The sequence below is a fragment of the Triplophysa rosa genome, linkage group LG22, assembly GCF_024868665.1.
Source record: "Triplophysa rosa linkage group LG22, Trosa_1v2, whole genome shotgun sequence".
Taxonomy (NCBI): domain Eukaryota; kingdom Metazoa; phylum Chordata; class Actinopteri; order Cypriniformes; family Nemacheilidae; genus Triplophysa; species Triplophysa rosa.
In genome coordinates, this window is record NC_079911.1 from 5,423,836 (window position 1) to 5,445,993 (window position 22,158).

Here is a 22,158-nt window from a genome sequence, read left to right on the forward strand (position 1 = left end):
GTAGGTGGTCTTTTCATTGACAATCCCTTTTACCAGCCTCGGACCATCGCTCCTTTTTTTATTCACTTGGGTCCTCAAGATCTCTTCTCTGACTTCTAGAACCATCAGGTTGTGTGGCTTTAAAGTGTCGTACCACTCCAGGCTTGACCAGGCTGTCTCCACTGCACAGAAATGGCCCAAACTTCATACACTCCACCCAAACCCATCCATACCCTATCTATGGATCCAAAAATGCACCAATCTTACAAAAGCAATATTCCATTTGACTTGCTCGTCCCGAAAACCGGCTGGGGACCTCGTTTCCTCCGTATATAGCAATACACTTGAACTTCTTTGGGCTTTAAGCTTACTTGAGATGATGTGAATGTTCAGTTGAGTTACTCTTGACTTGGCATTGCAATATAGGCATTATCATTGTATATTTACCACATGTGTATGTGTGGCTATATTATAAATATACACAAATATGCATATATATGTATGGTCTGTGGCACTATAAATATATATGTGTAGATATACCTATGTACTTATGTATATTTATATACAGTATATATATATACATATACATATACATATTCTTGGTATTCATGATTTTAGATTTGTAAAGTGATATGTAAACAAACTAGGATATAGCTTTCTTCCAATTTTATATATACAGTAGATACAGTACATATATGCTAAGCAATTTAACCTTGTGAACATGCAATATGAAAGCCCTTTTCTTAATCTACCTGCAGTAGATTAGTAATGCTTCCTTTGTTGCACCTTCAGCAGCTTGATCGTGTCTTTTCACTAGATCTGTGCGAGCGTGTGTGTGTATGTATGCATTCATGCTCAGTCGACCAAAGTCTGCAGTTCTGGTTGGGTTGAGAGGTCGTCCTCCAAACATATGGCCACCTGTTTATGACAGGCATACATGCAGGTCTTTCTAAAGCACATCTGACTGAGGTGCATACTCATACACACCATCACTAACACGTTTGTGCGAGCAGGTCTGACGGGCAGCTAGCGTGACCCAGTCACTCACTTTTCCTCGCAAAGCACAGGTAACTTTCCTTTATGCAGCAAGGTGGCCGTCCATTCGATTCTTCGTGCATTCTTTCATGCATACACGGGCCTGTTTCACACCGCATGCGTAAACTATGTATTATTTTTATTATTGTGGTGCCTGTATTAACAGGTTGCGACGTTACAGCGCTGCTTAGCAGAAACCTAGCTGCAAGAAACATTTAGGCACTGAGCTTTATTTTTGCTGTGTGTGGCGTACTGAATGCAACAGAAAACACGTTGAAACTGCACTGGAAATCTATCGTTTGGTCATTTCAACCTGGTCTCACAGGAATTCGTAACTGTTTTACGGAGTGGGTATTTTGCATGACTCCGTACGATGTGAATCGTACAAAACGTGGGATTCGAAACACCTCATAAAATAGTTCTGAATTTCAGTGAGATTGTGTTGGTAAATTTGACTAAATTGAAATATTTTATAGCTGCAGTTGTGGAGAATTTGCAGTGCAGTTATCCTACTATTTGTATTTTAACGGGATGCTCTTCAGAAGTTTTCTGTGGCCCACTTTTTTTACACCGTTTTGATTGTGATTGTTTTCATGTTATTATCATTGTACACTTGAAACTAATCCCGCTGTTTGAAAAAAGTTCTCAAGACTAGAAAAAAATTGCTAGGAATTGCTGACGTGAATGGTGCTAATGTTTTAGGCAACACGTCGGAAATAAAAATAATGTTGGATTTGTTGGCGTAACCCAATAATAATAAAAAATGAATAAATGTACTTTCCTACCACCAAACACAGAGAAAAAGACCTCAAGTAAAACTCTTTCAACCCTGTATATACTACGTAGAAGGTCAATGTTACAGTTAACCCCTCATACAGTAGTTACCCATAAGTCACAATAGATGCTTTTCCACCAGTAGGCCAACTGTCCTAAAAACAGTAAGGAACAGTAGAGCACAATTACAAACTGTTACCAGTCTAGAATGACCAACACTGTTGTTCTGTGTAGAGGCTGTCATGCAGCAGGAACACTTTCAGTGTGAACAATTTCAATGCCATGTGTTGCATCTACCACTTTCTGCAGCCTGTGGTGTGAAACATGCCTTGTGTTTGGTGCAGCAGCACAAGGTTGCTTCTTATCTCTGCGTTTTTCTTCAGCAGGTGTGTTGTAGCGCAACTTTAGGCTAACTAATTAAAAACTATCAAAATACTCCCAGATATCAACCACAGAGCACAGTACCGGCCATCATGAACCATCCTTCTGAATGTCAAACAATAGTCTGAATGCTTCTCTATAAGTAATGAAATTTATTTTAGATACAGTATTTCCTTCTTGTTATTTCACACGTGTACGAGAAATTCGTTCACTGGTATTCTATTGATGTTTGTATGTCAAAATAGTTTTGTAACCGCAATTTCTGAATAATAATCTTAGACCAACAATTTTGGATTTCATTCAAAGAAATGCATCTGACCAACTTCAACACCCAGCTCACATAAATAGATATACAGTATATTAAACCCGTCCCCTTATATACAGTACGATAGTCTCCCAGTGTATTTAGTAATATGTTAGCCGTTGTGTTTGAATGTGAAGTATGGTAGCTTCTAAAATAGGAAAAGATGGGATATAATCAAAGAAATATTACGGAATAGTACTAGTTTAGTAGTAATAGTACAGTATCGGTGAGTAACAGCAATAGAACAACATGCCTCTTGCAAGCTTCAATATCCTTGTTTGTCATAACGTGATTTTTTCTTCCTTTGTTTCTTTAAATTTTCTTTACAAAAGAAATGAGTTTTTGCCCTTCCCAACCAGACGAGACTTGGGTCATTTTTGAGTTAGAGATGGTAAGTCTTGTATGGGTAAGTTTTGTGTGGAAATGCAATAGATAGCGAATTTAAGACAGAGGTTTGTCTTTTTAAGCTTTATGAATGGTTGTCAAACACACAAGCCCCTTTCCGAGATCTTGCGTCACATAAGCGCTTTCAAATGAATTAAAATTGGGAGTGGAAGGCAAGTCAATGCACCGCATAACGATAAAAAAGCGATAGGGAGTAAAATAGAGGGTTTATAAAGTGTAGCAGAGAATGCTTCAAATAAAAATCATGTCATAGTCTTCCATATAGTTATTTCGTCAAATGTATTAAATGTTCAGTAAAATGTAGGCTATAGTTCTAAACGGATGAGCCGTCTTTTAAAGCCATTCAAATGCTGAAAACGTACATTGTGGAATAACGCACCACGTTGCTTGGCGTAAATAAACAGCCTGAAGCTAATAAAATACATACTGTTGATAACTATTCATTATTAATAACTTTTTATTGAACGCTGATGTCTTGTATAAGAGAACATCAAAAATAATATGTTTAGTAATCACAGTGACTTTATTAAGGTTAAGATTGTTATACTTAGATTTATGAAGTACCAAAAAGCATCACTTTGTCAAATTACCGTAACGCATAGCCTTACATAGTGTCTTATAAATACAATACATGCGTTCTCACACTCACAAATTTCTGTCAAATATTTCAAAGCAATGTATCAGATTGTTGTCAACAAGGGACAGGGACATTTCATTCATCTAAAAATACAAAACTAAGCCATAAATAGTAGTCTGTCTCTATAAGCATGCGAAGTAGCCGTGTTGTTTTGCTGCGATGCTTTAGAAGCAATCAAATATTCTCCGAAGTGCCAGCCTGCCTCCCCAGGTGGTGTTGGCAGGCAGATGGTCTTCATAAATATGTTGTGAGGAATCATGTTTTAGTTGAGTTTAAGTCGAGCGGAGCTCATCAGCTTGTGTTTGGAATATCGGTGGTGGGGGGTGGTGGGAACGCATATATACAGCTGCGTCTCAAGTCTGAAGATGACGTCTGAAATGAAATTGCAATAAAAGAGCCTGAGGGGTTTGCGATCCAATAGGATTAAAATGAAATAAGCTTGGTGCAAATGATTTGGTAGGTGCCGTCATAAGTCGCAGATACAGTAGACGGGCCATTCCAAGTCACCAACTGGTCAATGATGTCTGCATCATTTTGATCTGAAATAAGAATAGGAGTGCCGTGGTGTAGCGGTTGGCACAATGGTGCTTTAGTTTTTACGCTAATGGTGCTTCTGCAAGTTCTGTACTCGGCCTCTATTGTGTCGGGAGGAACTTTAGGCAGTTTTGAATGATACGACTACTTTGTCTGAGCGTTTAAATTGTGCACCATTGTCCGGTTATCATATTTAGGATTATTAATGTTGGATTAATAATATTTTGATATTCCAAAGAAATAAGCATCATTTTGAAATAGTAGCCCACACAAGGTTTTTGACTCCTAAGTTACACTTAATGGAATAGTTCACTTTCAAAATGAAAATTCTGTCATCATTTACCCACCCGGTTGTCATTTTAACGTACGATTTTCTTTTTTCTGCAAAACACAAATGATTATATATATAAAAAAAATGTTGGTAACCAAAAACCGTTGGCTCCTTGACTTCTATTGAATGGACAGAAAACCAAGTCAATGGGGACCAACGGTTGTTTGTTAACTACGTTTTTTGAAATATCTTCTTTTGTGTTTTGCAGAAAGAAGAAAGTCATACAGGTTTGAAATGACAAGACGGCGTGTAAGTAATGACAGAATTTTCATTTTGAGGGTGCACTATTCCTTTAATGTGTGATTTCATTACATCAATAAAAAAATACCAAACCAAATATCAGCAAAACAAATGATGGTTTTTAAACTTCGGTGAGCCATATTTTTTGGGGGGCAAATCAGATTGTTGTGGGTGTCTGACAAGATGGTTCAGCATGTCAGCTATCAACATGTTTCACTGTCTGACAACCAGAAAGTGTCTTAAATGGCATTTTGTTTGATGTAATGCCATACGCACATGAAGTGCAAAGTTTAACATGTTAAACTAGGGATAGTTCGGCCTAAAATGAAATATTTGTCATCCTTTACTCTTCCTTACAAGGGAATCAAAGGCGTCAGCAACACTGCTGTGCCAGGTCTCCGTCCACTTTCATTTTATGAGCCAAGATTCGACTATTTATCAAATTTATTTTTTATCAAAAATAATCAAGTTTTATGTAAGAGACAAAAGTCAAAGTATGATTTGCCCCCAAGTAAATGATAAAGAATTTGTATTTCTAAATCAGCCCAGAGATAGAAAATGTCTTATCATTTTGTGTTTTCTGTAGTTAATTGGGGGCTTTCATTTTTACAAGTTGAAGGACAGAATCATTCATAATTCCTTGACAAACATAAACTAGTTTTGTCACATTGGCCCTCAATGCAGCAGGCTTGTACAATATTTCAAAAGTAAAGTTGACCTTGTTATGAAGGAAAGGGACTTGTGTGTGGGACTAGAATCAGAAAAGGCTGCTAATCCAGTATGCGAGCTTGCAAAAATAAAGATCCAGTTTGAGCCTAAACAAGCTTTGCGAAATAAATTGCTGAAGCAAATGTTTTTTTTTCCACGTCTCCAAGCTTCTCCCACATATAGCCGGGGCAGATGGGCACAGACGTCATTTGATCTGGTTCATGCGTAAGCTGGGATCTTTACGTTCCCATAGACTGAACCAGCAGTAGAGCCATTTTTAGGTTTGGAATGTATTCTGTAGTTGAATGTAGTATCATAGAAAAGCTGCTGTAACTGATTCATAATTGATCTTTCTTTATTTTTTGGAGTGGGGTTCTTCTGGCCGTGTGTTTTATTTATACCTCTCATGGGAATTCCCTGCTTGCGTGCTCTGCCACGATTCTGTAAATACTCCTCTCGAGTCGGACTGCAGGTGAAAGCAGTCCACGGGATTCTTATTTATCAATTTCACAACTTTTATGTATTTTGACAAATTATATAAACAAACAAAACAGAACTATCTAGATTTGAGATATTATCGAGTATAATAATATAATGTGAATTGGTGATTGTGCACAATTTCTGTAAGCAAGCAGTGCTTGAACATGACAGCAGTAGATGTTTGCTAGCCGTGGTATCAAATGATGACATTATAGTGGTTTGTCTGTCATTTTATTGCCACAATTTATGCTTTCGAAATAAAGTGCTGAATCTCTATAAAGTGTAAACCTTTTTAAAAAAATAAATCTATATCTATAAAGAATATGAAACTGACGTGTGGTGTGTTTTTCCTCTGTGTCGATCCTTTTGTGTTTAGACCAAGTACACACTCCATCACAACATGCTTTTAGTGTGTACGCTTGTAGTGATAGTAGTGCGACGCATTTAAAGGGATAGTTCACCCAAACATTTACATTCTGTCATCATTTACCTCTCATGTTGGTACCCATTACTTTTATTGTAGAGACACAACACCAATGCAAGTCAATGGGTACCGCTGTTGTTCGGTTACTAACATGCTTCAAAATATCTTCTTTTGTGTTCGGCAGAAGAAAAAAAGTCAGACATGTTTGAAATGATGAGAGGGCGAGTAAATGATAGAATTTTCATTTTGGGAGAACTATCACTTTAAAAGGACAGTTCAGCCAAAAATGAAAATTTGGTCAACATTTACTCACCATCAAGTTGTTCTAAACCTGTATACATTTCTTTGTTCTGCTAAACTCAAAAAAAGATATTTTGAAGAATAAAATACAATACAATACACCTTTATTTATATAGCATGGTTTAAAAACAACCGAAGTTGACCAAAGTGCTTTACAACATACTATAAGACAAAAAAAGACATGTAATAAATAGGCACAATAAAAAACTAAACATAGGACATTAAAAATAGCATAGATATACCCAAGCTGTAATATGTATGGTGCCATGTGATGTCAGTATGGTGAATGTCAGTAACCAAACAGATCTCAACCCCTATTGACCCCCATAGTATTTATTTTCCCTACTATGGCGGAATGAGATCTGTTTGGGTTACTGACATTCTTCCTAATATCTTCTTTTGTGTTCAGCAAAACAAAGAAATTAAAATGGCGAGTAAATGTTGACCAAATTTTCATTTTTAGGTGAACTGTCCCTTTAAGTGCAACTGTAGTTGTAGATGTAGAAAATGCAATGAATTTGAAACTTTTTTCATCTAGCTGACAACTCTTCAGGTGGGCATGCTTTCCCGGTTCTCCTTACAAGCAATTGTAGAGAAAATACATGCCAAAACACTAGAACAGTTGTAGAAACATTTTTTTAATTGGTTTTTGAGATACAACATAATGCTCAACCTGTCAAAATATTGCTGAATGTAAGACTGAAAAAACAAGTAAGCAAACGATCTGTGCAGGATTGATGAGCGCGCAAAGGTCGAGACTAACTCCTGTTTCACACATACTTCTACTTTTGTAGTGTGTATGCGGTGATGCAAATGTTTTTTGTGGGGTTATTTTTGAAACTAGGTTTGCTTTTTTTAGTTCTTTATTGTGGGATTAAAATAATAAGATGACTTCAATTTTACTTCAATTATATGCATTTAATGGTGAAATTACTACATTTTCCTGTCAATCCATGTTCATTTTGACCACAAAACTTTTGTTGTCATTATGAATTTAGTGTGTGAGGTACAGCAAAAATAGACTCATCACTGCACTTCACCGATCCTGCAGTGGACCAACCGCACAGCATCTGTATGAACTTTTCAGATCAAGTACCACCTTTAATAAAATGAGTTGTTCCAGGTACCACCTAATGACCGCCATAGAAAATCACATGAATAAACACTTAAATTAATAGTAGAGTTGTGAATCTTTCTCTTTACACCTCGTCCTCCAATTCTAATGGATTATTAATAGTACAAACACTTTTTATTTACCAGCTGTTTTCAAACTAAAGAACATGTTTTTTCCATGTTTTTCAAGTTAGTCAGCAGTAATGGACACAAAACACTTTCTGTAGTGCACAGTAAACAGGGCTCTGTAAATGACCTGTAAAGGGGATTTATTAACTTTGTGGGGACTTGCAGAAAGACTACAAACTTTTTTAAAAAGAATATTTAACACATTAGATAAATAAATCTAAGTTTACTTAAATATCAAGAGAACAGCTGTATATAACAAACTTACACTTTACTGCAGAGGCTCTTGACAATGCGGCGCTTTGATTTAACCTCGAGTAGATGCAGACGTGTGTTGAATTAGCGCTTTACAACATTAACAACAGCTTTAAACAGTGGTTCAAGTGCAGAAATGCATAAGAAACTTAATGTGCACGCAGCTCATCGGAAGAGAGAGAGAGACTCACAAGCGCCTGTCTGCTCCCTCTCTGTGTTTGAGCTGCCCGTCACGCGCCTGAGTTACATCCACCAATGATAAATAAACAATAATTCATACAAGTATATTCAAATTGCACATAGGCTGAGATGTATTCCGTATTTATCGACCATGTATTAAACATTTGAGATTGTATTTAAAACACGAAATGTAAATTAATATACGAGTTTTTCTGTCGTGTCACGTACCACCGGGGTCTCTTCTAGTACCACTAGTGGCACCACTGTTCTAACCTTACGTGCAGAAACAAATATGCACTGCAGATGGAGTATGTGTAAAGCCGGCAAAATAATTCACTTTTTGTGTGTGATTTTTTTTGTTTGAACAAATTTCGAAATTGTAGCTACATTCCTGTGGAAGACCAGTCTTATAAATGACTCATCTAGACTAGAAGCACAGTAGTCAAAAATTCCACAAAAAATAACATGGTTATGTCTTGTAGCAAGCTGTAGGTTTTAAACGTCATCCCTGCAATGAGCAAACCATCTCGTAAATGAAACACCAGTTAGACAGGAGTGTGTGAAACACCATGAGATTAGATGACATTGATATTTTACGACTGCGATGACTGCTAACTGTAAACCAGTGGCTTTGGGTTCATGAGAATTACGAGAGTAACTGGCACCTTACAACAATATGAAAAGGCCGTTGGCATTGAGTCACGACACTCCAGAACAAACTAGCAGACAGAACCTGCTAGGCAAATGAGTGCTGTCAGCTACAGTTTAGTTTAAGATGTCCAAATGATACATGTGTGGTCTTATGATGTGGTTCAAAGGGTTGAGCCCCTAATCTGTATCACACTTGGACGGGGTCAGTTTGGAAAGAACATTCTGGGTAATGTTGGTGTTCTATGACTTGCTGTGATGAAACGACAGGAGTCCAGTTACACTTGGCGTCAACGGCAGGATTAACCATCTACTACTTGCTGCTACTGTGGCCTAGAATTCAATTCTTGCCTTTTAAACGAATGGCAGCTAGAGTAAACAACAGGACACACGACTGCATTCACACTGTCAGTACAAATGTCATTATTTATATACAGTATTTGTAGACTATCTTATCTACACTGTGTATCGCTACTGTTATATTAAAAAATATGGCGTGGTTTTGTTTGCCTCGACTCGTTTGAATTGTTTTTAAACCTTATATGAATGTAGCTTGAGACAGATCTGTAAATCTTTGATTTCTTGTCATTTATCATTTTTTATTTATAATTTATACAATTATTTATTTTCTGCTGTTCACACTTTCTAAATATAACCAGCTTCTATTTATACGTGCACAAAAATAGGATTTGGACTGTCGGTGTGAACGCAGCCTAAGTGCCCACACGACTGCCCTCCTATAGGCCGTTAACAAGCTTTGAGCCGTGAGGTAAGATGAAATATTCTTGAGCAGTGAACTGCTTTACTGCCAAAATGTAAAGGATCCCAGCTGTTTATTGGACACCTCTCATCTGGGAAAACCATTAAGAGTTTTTTGCAACTGTTCTGGTTATTCATTGGAAGCTATTTTAGATGACTGAGGAAGCACAAGACCTCAGGCCTGTGTCAGCGAAACCTGGGATCTGGAGTTGAGCTGGGGTATCTATATGTGACTGTAAGACTGAATGCTTTTAACATTCCACCTGTTCTCTGCCAGTGTATCCGGAGGCTAGAAAGGTATGAGTGAGCTGTGGGGTTTGGTTTCATCAGCATTTATGTTTGGATCTGCACTGATGACAGGTTACTGTGTGTAACAGGATTCCCAAACTCTCAACATCTCATCCCACGGTGCTATTTAAAGAGTTAAGGTATCGTGTGTACACAAGCATAATTATATTAAGGGTCTTGCTTTAGGATAACTGTTTTACTTCTGACTGTGATTATTGACCTTGTTTACTTGTCACGTGACTGGTTTGGCTGTCAAAGTCATTTGATGAATTAATGAGAAATATTAAGGGTGACGTCATTGGGACTCCAGGTTGAGGTAAGAGGTTCAGGTTCATGCAGATTTTTTCTCCATTTTTCCACTGATTTAACCTTCAAAGACCTCATAAATGCAGAGATTATTTACATTTTTTGAAGGGACAGTTCACCCAAAATCAAAATACTTCATGTCACGTCAAACCTGTTTGACGTTCTTCTGTAGAACACAGAAGATATTTTGAATAGACTCCCAGTGTATATAGACAAAACCATTCTTCTTTTGTGTTCCACAGATGAAAGTCACATACACAGGTTTTGAACAACATTAAGGTGAATAAATGATACAAATTTTTTATTTTTGGGCAAACTATCCCCTTTTAAGACATATATTAGCAATTATATTTGGAGGCACAGAAACTACACAATTTAAAATCTTTAAATAGCTATAGTGGTGTTTTTGGCAATGACAGCATTTCTTCATACGTGGCAAGTCAACATTTGTGCACATTGAAGCTCCAAATCTAAGCTAACACGAAGTAATTGGTTTTATGTATGTTATGTTTGTATGCCAACACAATCTCACAGGAATTTGTAACTATTTTATGAGGTGGCTAATTCGTATGAATTCGTACAATCTTATTTGTAGGTTTTAATATGATGTTAGGTTTAGGGGAGGGGCTTTGGTATTGAAAATTGGTATTTTCTCATAAGTGTGCCTTTTTGTACAGTTCACATCGTACAAATACATACGAATTAGCCAACTCGTAAAATAGTTAAAATATGTTAAAATGTTACTAAAGACAGTAAAATACAAATACAATCATTCGCCTGGTTATGCTGTCTATAATGTTTGTATACATTTCAAATGCTGGTATAGATGCAATTAAACCCTATTAAAATGATAAAATGAAATGTCATTTTAACAGAATTTAACTCAACTCAACTTTATTTATATAGCGCTTTTACAATTTTCATTGTTACAAAGCAGCTGTACATGAGACATATTGACTATAAGCAAAATAATTAAAGTTGTACCTGCAGAAACAAGAAAAGGTTGAAAACACAGAAGACAGACATACCCACATACAAAACACTCCACACACACAATATGCACATGTACTAACACACATAGACATAGAGACACACACACACGGATGCGCACACACACACACACGCACACAACACACACACGTACGTACACAGACAAGTACGCACACACACACACACACTCAGTGAGAGCACACATTTAAGATAAAGGAGAGAGAAGCACAGGTCAAATATAACAGACTATAAATTCCTATATGCAATATTAATTAAGTAAAACTTTAAAATTCTAAAGCAGCCCCCCCGGTCAGGCAGATAGTGCAAAAACAGTATGCAAACGGTGGCGAGGAACCCAAAACTCTAATCGAGAAAAAAAACCTCAGGAGAACCCAGGCCCAACCAGGGGATTCCAGTTCCCCTCTGGCAAAAGCTGCTGCCTCTGCACAAGCTCCAGAGAGCTTGCACAACAAGGCTAAATAAAATAAATAAACTTAATAATAAAATAAATTATAGTTTAAGATTATCATTAATAATCTAATAGCATTTGAAATTTTGTGGTGAAGACATGTCAAGAGACCGCGTCCTTCTTTATCCAGCTCTATCATCTCAGCTCTTGTCAGGTCCCCACTTCCCATTCTCCGCTCTACCATCAGGTCAGGCCATGAACTGCATCCTGCTCGCTGTGGTAACCTTGGAACAATGAGACAAGACTGGCTGAGAGTAGAGTACTGTTCTGTACTCTTTGATGCAACAAGTACATCAGTTGTGTTTTTGGTTCCGGTTGATCTAACTAATGCAGCCTAAACCCTCTGAAGATTTATATTATGGAAGAGTAGTGTATGCAAGATTAAAAAGATGCGTCTTTAGTCTAGATTTAAACTGACAGAGTGTGTCTGCCTCCCGGACAGTGCAGGGAAGACTATTCCAAAGTTTAGGCGCTAGATAGGAAAAGGATCTACCACCTGCACTTGATTTTGAAATTCTAGGTATTACCAACTGACAGGACGCCTGAGAGCGTAATGCACGTGAAGGACTGTAATACAAAAGGAGTTCATTCAAGTACTGAGGAGCTAAACCATGTAGGGCTTTATAGGTAATAAGCAAGATTTTAAAGTTAACGCGATGCTTTATAGGTAACCAGTGCAAGGTTGACAGAACCGGGCTAATATGTTCATACTTTTTTGTACGTGTAAGAACTCGAGCTGCCGCGTTTTGGACCAATTGGAGTTTTTGTAATAAGCCTGCAGGGCAACCACCTAACAGTGCATTACAGTAGTCTAGTCTTGATGTCATGAATGCATGAATTAACTTCTCTGCATTTACTCATTATTAATCTTTTTACATTAAAAAAAAAATGTGTACGCGTGTGAACGTACATGGGTGTTCCTAAAACTACGAGGACTTTTGACTCTCAAAAAGAAAAAAAATCAACCCGTGAATTATAATTTTAATCATCAGAGTCTGTAATACATATAAAACGGTCCACAAAATTGCATGGAGTCATTAAGATTTTAATATTTGTAATTTGTAATAATATACAGTAAACATTGAAAATGTGCTGCAGTAAAGACATGTTGTGGAAATGACATTTTTGCTAATATTGCAGCTAGCAAGGTCTACTACATTAGTTTTGGCTCTTAGCATCTTAATATACAGTAATATACATTTATTTTAATATGTAGTTCAAAGTACAGAATAACTAAGCCGTATGGTAAGGACACACAATAAATAAGATGAGATTTACCTTATATTTGGAGATCTTGTGAGTGAGGTGGCCCAATCTGTCAGCAATGTGCTCATGTGGTCATTTCTTTTTCTATAGAAACTAGACTTTTGTCTTTGATAAAATGTCATAATAAACGCCGTTTTTCATTGTCGCGATAAGGACTCAAATGTGTGGGACAGGCACATTTACTTGAAAAAATCACAACAATGATCAGTAAATAATACAAAAAATGTAAGATGCTGTAATTTAAACAATTCCTTTTGAAATAAGGTCAAATTGTAATTCAATGAACTTATTTGAAGTATTTTAACATTGTGACCAGAGATCAAGATTCATAATTTTATATTAAATCACTTGTCAAGGTGTGTAATGTGACTATAAGCGTCATATGACAAATTTCACCGCTGGGACTTAAAAGTGCCCGTAGTTGCATAAACACTATTCACATTTATGTATGTACATATACAATAACAGACACAAGACCACGACACACGTTCAGATGTTTATATTGAAATTCATGGAAGTACACAATGTAACCTACACTATTACAATGGTCACACAAATGTAATGCTTGCTAAAAGTACATTTGGCATGTAATAATGAGACAGCAGTTTGAAATTTTAGACAAAAGCAAAATGAGTCATCTCGTAGCACAGTACAACTAGGCAACATTAGTACAGTTACCAGGTAGTTAAAATATAAAATGAATCCAAAAACAAAACATACGCTTATTTACAACCCAGTGCACAGGGCCCATTTTAACAAAAACAAGAACTCTAGCAAGCCAGATATTAATATAAATATGTCTGTAAGGTGCAAACACCTTCCCCGCAGAATATTATTCTATACACGCGCGCACACACACACACACGTTTCGCACACACACACACACCTATACGTGCACACAGTGACTGTCCAAAGTTGAGCTTTTCTTCTCCGTGTGCTTGCTGATCAGAGCGTGTGCTCGATGCTTAAGTGCTTTAGAGAGCCTTTCCTGTTACCCATGATGCAAAGTTACCAGTAGAGGACCGTTCACAATCTTTAAGTTACACAATTTCTATATCCCACTGTTCCATACTCATACACACGCCATTAACTTTTGTTCATAGCAGAAAGGCGCCAGCTTGTGGTCAGAGGAGGAACATGAAAGTTCACTGTACAATCTATGTACAGTGTGCTACCTGTCTACTTCCCATTTCTAGTCTTCCTCGGTAACCATGATATTAGCCAATAAACACGCTTTGTACAAGAAAAGTAGAATGCTTCAGTCATACACATGCACACACACTTCAGTACGTTTGCCTTCACCTCGCACAAAAAGCAGACCTGCGTTACATAAAAGCTACAGTTGAACAGAAAGGATTTTATCAGGCAGCACTTGTACCTTACGTTGAATCCGACTCAGTGTTTGTGCAAGGAAATCTTGAGTAGGACAGTGGTTTAAACGTTAATATTCCCCAGAAGACAGTTCAGTCAGCTATAACCCACCCAGTCCTTTGTTTAATATCAGTAGTAGAAAGACTAGCATTAAAGTCTTGTTTCTTTCAGTAAATACATGTGTTTCAGTCAGGGCAGTTGGTACCCTAAAGAAAGTTTTTTTTTATACAAAAGGAAAAACGGAAGAGAACATGCTGTTCACTCTGTTCCAGCTTGAGGGTAAGAGCACTGGACTTTAGATGCGGAGACCGAAGAAGTGAGGAGTGTTTTTTCTCTGAATGTGGTCCTCTTAGACGCCCTCTTTGCCTTGAGCTCCTGTGACAGTCTTGATGGAGCTTAACGTCCGGTTGAACCACGTCTTTTTGGCTGCTTGGACTTCGTTCAGAGCCAGACCGAGATGATGCTCCAGGTCCTGAGGAAAGAAAAGCATTTACTACTTGATTACTCTTTCAACGGGTTTATAACGCGGGCAATCGCACTGGGGTTAAGTGTCTTGATCGAAGGCTTGATGGTGAGAAAACGTATATTAGTCAAATAAAGAATGTAAAACACTTCAAATATTAATTTATTTCATGACCTCAGGTTAACTATCAAAATCCTGTACCATATCAAGGTTAAACATCTTTTACTGACCATTACATTTTTATATTACTGACCACACAGTTTTCCAAAGTGTCATAATTTAGTATGCAAATTAACGTTGTTTTCAGCAAAATGCTCATTTTTTATTTTGGAGAATCTTATCTTGTATTTTATAAAATATTGTATCAAAATATTTTTATTGCTTTTTGCAGATGGCATTCAATGACTTTTGCCAGCTAAGATTAAATTGTAATTGTGAGCAAGGTAGGAGTCAGGAAGGGTTTGGGACATTGAAAGTCTTTTAAAAGCCGTCACTGTCACTGCTGATCTGCTGAGAGCATTTAAGAAACAGCAGAAGACGCATCTCTTCCACAAGTACTTAAAGGGCTAGTTCGCCCAAAAATGAAAACTGTCATCATTTACTCGCCCTCAGGTCGTTTCAAACTTGTTTAAATCTCTTTGTTCTGTTAAACACAGAGAAAGATATTTGGAAGAATGTTAGCAATTTTCAGTTCTGTGACATCCACTGCCATAGTAGGAAAAAAATATTGAATCCTTTTTTGTTCTGTTGAACACAAAGTGAGATATTTTGAAGAATTTAGGAAAACACACAGTTTAGGGCACCTTTGACTACCATTTATTTTTGTCCTACTATGGCAGTCAATGATGTCACAGAATTGAAAATGGCTAACATTCTCCTAAATATCTTTCTCTGTGTTCATCCGAACAAAGGCATTTAAAAACGTAATCATGAGGCTGAATAAATGATGACAGAATTTTCATTTTTGGGCGAACTATCCCTTTAACAGATCCACAAACATAAAACACTTCCACACTATATATTCACACTGCTCCGGCTCTCTCATACCTTCATAACTTCATCTTGGAATGATCCAGTGTGATACTACAGATACTGTAGCTCTGACAAATCACTTGTGATGTTGCTCATTTGGACTGTAAGTGACTTTGTAATACATTCTTAATACATTGGATACAAAGTGTCTACCAAATGACAGAGTAAGGAAAAAAATACAGAGCAAAGTACAAGGGATTTAAGTACTATATAGAAAGATATACAGCATGGATATTCTACTATATATTTTGTTTTCATATAAAAATTCAAACCGGTTTGGGAAAACCCGTTTTATTTTGTGTGGAGAACTACACTACTGCCCAAAAGGTTTGAAAAACGTATATTTTTCTATATTAAAACGGTCTCAAACTATGTAATAACACAATTGTAACTTCAGGAATTATTTTGTTACAAAACACATCCTATAAGACATCAAAACTTTTAGTTTTTTAGCATCTTCAAAGTAGTCAAGTGGTTCTTTATACTAACATTTAATAAATACCTAAACAATCATTCCTTTCTAATTATATGTTTTCAAACATTTAAACGCACAACTTCAGATGAAAAGATTTTAAAGGTCATGAGAAACAGTGTTTTAAAGGGTTCTGTAAATATATAATCTCCTGGTAAGTGGTTGGGTTCAGGTACCTGGATCTTGCATTCGGCCTCCACCAGCTGTAGTTTGGTCTGAGCGAGCTCCAGCTCCATCTCTCTCAGCTGGTTCTTCAGCGCCTCCTTCTCTTCATCCGTGTCCTCCTCGCTGCCCTCCTTATGAGCGCTCAGCACCTTCAGACGGCCTTCCTTATTGAAGAGAACGCTGCATTTCTCACAGCCCTCCACCTTCACCTGTACAACCCACACACAAACATGTTAACCTGAGCTTTAAAACACTGTGGAGATGGTCAAGATGGTCATTATCTCATCATTATCATCCTCCACGCACCTACACACCTCACTACACCACACACACACATGCACGCCTTTTATGCTGAAAAATGATCTTTATAAATGCCCTTGGTCTTATCGTTTATGATTTTTCATCATGATTTCACCCGATCTGTCTTTATGCTCTTTAAACAAATCAAATATAAGAAAATGTACAATTATTATGCACAAAATGACTGTAATTAAAAAACCTTATGAATGAAATTATGTCCCAGTTTCCATCTTATTATTCTATTTCACGTGGAAATTCACAGATGCAGAAATGTCGATCAGAAATAGGATTAGTTCTGCATTAACCAAATCACTGAAAGGGTCAAACTCACAAGAACAAATCTGACATCAGTACCTCTCTTTGAACTTTTTAAGCGAAGGTACCAAAAAGCAAAAGATAAAAACATATGCTGGACGCAAGGACCAGTTTTATGATATATTTTGGCTTTTTGCAGCTTCATTCAATAAACTCGCATTGAAAAGAGTGCACATCACAAAAATATCTTCTTGTAGGTTCCATAAAGGAAAATAATACAACTATTCAAATTTTGGGGTAAATACTTTACATTTGTTACAAATGTAACGAATGTTTTAAAAAAGTGAATCGACTGGCTCGAATTAGTTCCAGTTTTGAACAAACTGCTAACGAAAGGTGACGTGCTGTTTGTATAAATGCAGTCTGTGCGTGCGAGAGTCTCACCCGGATCTTCTCTAGTTCTCCTTTGTTCAACGTCTGCTGTTTCTCCAGCCGCTCGCTGAGCTGAGAGCAGATCTGAGACACAGACACACCGGTGTAAAGCTCACACCATACACTATGAATGCTTTGTGTTCAAGACGGAGACATGGAGAAAATGAGGCTTAAGGAGTACAGAAGGTCAACCGGCAATCATTCCATCAATCCTGTTACAAGATATCACTGTATGTGACACCAGTCCTCTTACAGTAAGTGCACTAACACTCGCGTCACCGACATCCCTTATGAAATTAACAAAGGTTTGACTATAATAGTGTTTCATTAAAGTCATTATAATTTGTCAATATAAACTTGTATTGTTTTATTTACAGTAAACCATAATAACCACAAATTGCTCTCACTATAGTAGCCATATTTTAATCATAGTATTTATAATTAAACTTCTGTTTCATTTTTAAGGGGAAAATTCTTCAAATCCATTTCTGATTGGACGCCTTTCTGAAACATCCAATAAACGGTGTAGGATAGAATGGGCTTAGATGTGACACTTCAAATTCAACAACTTTAAGTTGTTCTCTATGGCAGGTGTTTACATACCACCAGGGGGTCGCAAGAAAAAAAAGGGAAACAAAATGAATTTGCCTACATAATATTAGAATCATATTTATTTGACTTTATTTTTAAGTTATTAAAATGAACAAAAAACTGTTGTTAATATATTCATTAAATTATATTTGATTTAAGTAACTGATTAAAAATGATTTATGTCAATGCAAATAAGATTAAAATGAAATGAATACAAATAATGACTACATTTAACAATTCAAAATAAAAGTGAGAATGACAAATATATAATAAGGTTACTTTATTAGAACTCATTTTAAATGTATAATATAAATATTTCGGTTTATAAAAGATATATGCCTTTTATGCCTTATTTTGGGAATGGGGTCCCTCACAGGAGGATGTAGGCAAAACATAATAATACACCAAACTAAATCATATTGCAAGATATTTTCTCATGTAAAATGATTAAAAAATGGCACGATTTCATTCTAATTAGCATATTGTGTGATTTTTCTTAGCAACATGCTAATGTCAAACTCCATTAACGTCTATGATTTTTTTTCCTTATTCTGCTTGTAAAACGTTTAAAAATGAAAAAAAAATCATAAATAAACACGAGTGGCCTATGTACCAATGACTGTTATAATGCTGCTTTAGAAGGGAGCAGCACACTAGCATCCACTTTAACTAAACTGCACTGTTTGAGCAATACACTGTATGTAATTTACAGCGTTCAACACTGTTTACAGTCCCTATTCATGTGTTTCAAAGTCATATGGGTTTGTATACAGTATTACTAGCTGTACTGTCCCTTTAAACTTTCCTCCTAATGAGTGAACGTGTTCGGTTCACACCAGGAAACCATCCAGCGTATACCTGCGATACTTGCAGACCTCAGACACTCGTGTGTCGTCTGGCTCACACAAAACAGAGCACGAGTGAGTGTGTGAGAGAGGAGCTCGAGCTCAGAGGACACCATTATCATGCTCCACCATCACTCACGCTGTCAGCGGCCCCATTAAAATGAGCTCCACAGGGACGAGCGCTCAACTATTTTTACAGAGACGCTCTCATACTGCACCGATCGTGCCACTGAAGCAGACCTCAGACCAGCCCTTATTTACGCATCTTACTGAAATATGCTAAATAGTCTTGTGTGTGTGTATAGTTTTTTAATCCTCATTCATTTTTTTAGAATTATTTTTCTGTCTCAACCAGGACTGAGTGATATATTCACTACTGTAATCTATTTGTAATGACTTTATTTGTGTCAATTTAACAGTGTTTTTAATGTTGTTCAAATTTGCAGTCACAGTGTTTTATTCTTGGCTCTTATTTAAAGGTCAAGTGTATGGATTTTAGCGGCATCTAGCTGTGAGGTTGCGAATTGCAACCAACGGCTCACTCCAACCCTCGCCCCTCTCTTTTGAGGCACTACGGTGGCTCACACAGGACTAAGATAACAGCTTTAACAATTTTCTTACCTTAGAATGAGCAGTTTCTATCTACATTGCATGGAATTCGCCATGTTGTTTCTACAGTAGCCCTAAACGGACAAACTGCTCTACAGAGCGCGTTTCGTAAATACGTTATCTCCTTCGGCAAAAAAGTGAAAACGCGACGTCATCTTTGTCCTGTGAGAGCCGCCGTAGTGCTTCGAAAGGGAGGGGTGGAGTGAGACATTTGTTGCGATTCGCAACCACACCTCTAGATGCCGCTGAAATCTCCACATCGCTCCTTTAAAATCGAATGCTGTGTGTGCGCGTTTACCTGTTTGTATTCTCCAATGATGGAGCCGTTCTTCTTGATCTCAGACTCAGATTTCTCTAGTTCTCTCCGACACATCTCCTTCAGCTGAGAAAACACAAAGATTTTGACGCAGGTTGAGCTTCTTTCATCCATCTCATCACAGTCCTATATTTAACCCAAGCGTCCCCTCTAGGAGACATCTATCCAGTCTATCCGAGGACAACTGTGTCTACAGGCTGTATTGGCTTTTTAATATAAGAGCCGTCTCTCAGGGGAACCTCAGCAATCAACTGAAACACACGCCAACCACAATGCCAGTCTGCCCTCGCCCGGGGACTGTTCCTTCATATCACTTCTATAAAAATAGACATTAATACAGAATATATGGACATGAAGTCCATCATGAGATACATTAGCATTGACTAAAGGCCCGCTCACACCAAGAACAATCATGACTACAAAGATGACTACACTGATAAGTATACAAGGATCCACACCATGGATTGTATAAATCATGAACGTAGTGTCTGTGACGTCAGCTATAGGTTTGTGAAGAGATATTTTGAAGGCTAATGTGGGCGGAGCCACATATACTCAGTGTCATGACAAATCGAGTCCCCTCTCGAAATCGGTCCACTTTAGGGCCCCGCATGATTCTGTTGCCTAAAAGAACTTCTAATGGGTACTCTTTTTAGCGCCTGTTTGCAGCTCTTACAAAATGACATTACGATTTAAGTCGCTAGAAATTTGTTAAAATTGCCATTATTGTCTTTTTCGCTAAATTCTTCATATATTAGTACAGAAATGAGGCTTTGGGTAGTGAAATAAAACAAATCTCGTTCTTACCGTTTTAGTTATTTACTATAATAAAACTATGGTCATTTTAAAATATCAAAAGTGATGCTTTTTGTTTGTTAAGCAGATGTTGACCCAGAAATACTGGTGTCTACGTTACATCAAGCTTATATGCTCATATGTTTTTCGTAAACTTAAATTTTAACATGTAGTTTTAATGCTTTTATTTTACCCAGCGTATTTAACTCGCTAGAAGCTAACGCAGCTTCGGTTAGCCATACAACAACATATCGAGATAACAACTTTGTGATCGGGCATTACAACTACCTACTAGATTGGGTCCTAAGCGGACGCAATTCACACGGGGGCCGAATTTTTCATGACACCGAATAATAATAAATAGGCAAAAATGCGGGAAGTGGGTGGAGCTGAGGTGCCTGGTTGCTGAAACCACCTGTCACTCAAGTGGCCACGCCCTTAATATAATTTAAACTATTGAGCTATAGAAAATTCACCCCCTCACGGTTGTCATGAAGGGCAAAATTAGCTATATAGACAAAAAAATATTTTTTTGTACCATGCTCTAAACGTGTTTTTTTCTGCTTTTCTCCTGTTTTTCTGGGCTCAATGATATTCTGCTTTGTTTTGGATCCAGTCTCTAGTGGTCAGTTGATGCATTGCAGTTTAAGTCACTTCCGTGTTGGTTTCACGAGAAACCGGAAGGTTGCCGCTCGATCCACACAGATGGACGATAACATGAAGAAACTTTGAGTTTTGTAGGTACTAGTATCTGTGAGAACCATGAGGTGGAGGTGCCCAACCTGTGCCGACTCTTCCTCCAACCGTCTCTTCTCGTCCTCAGAGTCCACAAACTTCTGTTTGGTGATAAGAAGCTCTTTGTTGAGTGCGTCAGCTTTCTCCTCCGCCTGAAGATAAAGCGACAGTGTTATCATACTCGCATACAACAGGAAACAACATCCCAAACTCCCCCAAAACTTACGTTGTCCAAATCTTTCCTCAGTGCGATCTTACTGCTGACCAGCTCGTGTGCCAAGTCGTCATTTTCCTGTTCCAGACGCATTTTCGTTTCCTGTAGCCGTCGATTCTCTCGCTACAAAACAGACATGGATCGGGGAGTGTTTAAGTTTGTGTGTCTTGTGACAGTCTCTATAATGGTTAACTGTTCTGGGAATCTGAGGAACCTTGGAGAAGAGACCTGATTAAAAATTGACCAGCTATAGGGAAATACAGTATGTCAGAGAGTTATAAACACATTAAATAGACTTGAATTTCTCAGGCTTTTAAGGTAGCAGGACAATTACAGGAGATATTGTTTTGACTATACAAGCACAGTATACAAACATAAGCCAGGTCTTTTAAGCGACACATCTAAAGGAGTTAAAATAATGCAATATACCTGCTCTGTTTCAAAATCTACTGTAGTGAGCTTTCTTTCTGAGGTAGTAAACAGACTAGGAATGCTCTACATAGGCGACTACTCTGCACATCAGATGAGAGACAACTGATTTCAATCAAGTTTGAAGTTAGCAACTATGTTGCTAGGCTAAATGTATTATGATTAAGCTTATTACACTTTAAACAAACAAACAAAAAGTGAT

At 37.4% G+C, this 22,158-nt stretch overlaps 2 protein-coding genes across 8 annotated transcripts in view; one reads left to right on the forward strand and one right to left on the reverse strand.

Annotated features, from left to right (window-relative positions):
• Positions 1-6,137, forward strand: part of strbp (spermatid perinuclear RNA binding protein) — a 117,344-nt gene extending 111,207 nt beyond the window's left edge. For all 4 annotated transcript variants that reach the window (XM_057320599.1, XM_057320602.1, XM_057320601.1 and 1 more), the window contains exon 19: positions 5-6,137. In XM_057320599.1, coding sequence (XP_057176582.1) covers positions 5-99 — 95 coding nt within the window. In that variant the 3' untranslated portion in view covers positions 100-6,137. The remainder of the gene's footprint in view (positions 1-4) is intronic.
• A 6,570-nt stretch (positions 6,138-12,707) lies between these two features.
• The window catches only part of LOC130545795 (rab GTPase-activating protein 1), a 95,377-nt gene continuing 85,926 nt past the window's right edge, over positions 12,708-22,158 (reverse strand). For 2 of the 4 annotated variants that reach the window (XM_057320563.1, XM_057320562.1), the window contains 6 exons: positions 21,540-21,650; positions 21,361-21,465; positions 19,766-19,849; positions 17,435-17,506; positions 16,447-16,644; positions 12,708-14,775 (listed from right to left, as the gene is read on the reverse strand). In XM_057320563.1, the coding sequence (XP_057176546.1) occupies positions 14,653-14,775; positions 16,447-16,644; positions 17,435-17,506; positions 19,766-19,849; positions 21,361-21,465; positions 21,540-21,650 (693 nt within the window). In that variant the 3' untranslated portion in view covers positions 12,708-14,652. The remainder of the gene's footprint in view (positions 14,776-16,446; positions 16,645-17,434; positions 17,507-19,765; positions 19,850-21,360; positions 21,466-21,539; positions 21,651-22,158) is intronic. The other 2 variants (XM_057320564.1, XM_057320565.1) reach the window with 1 other exon arrangement.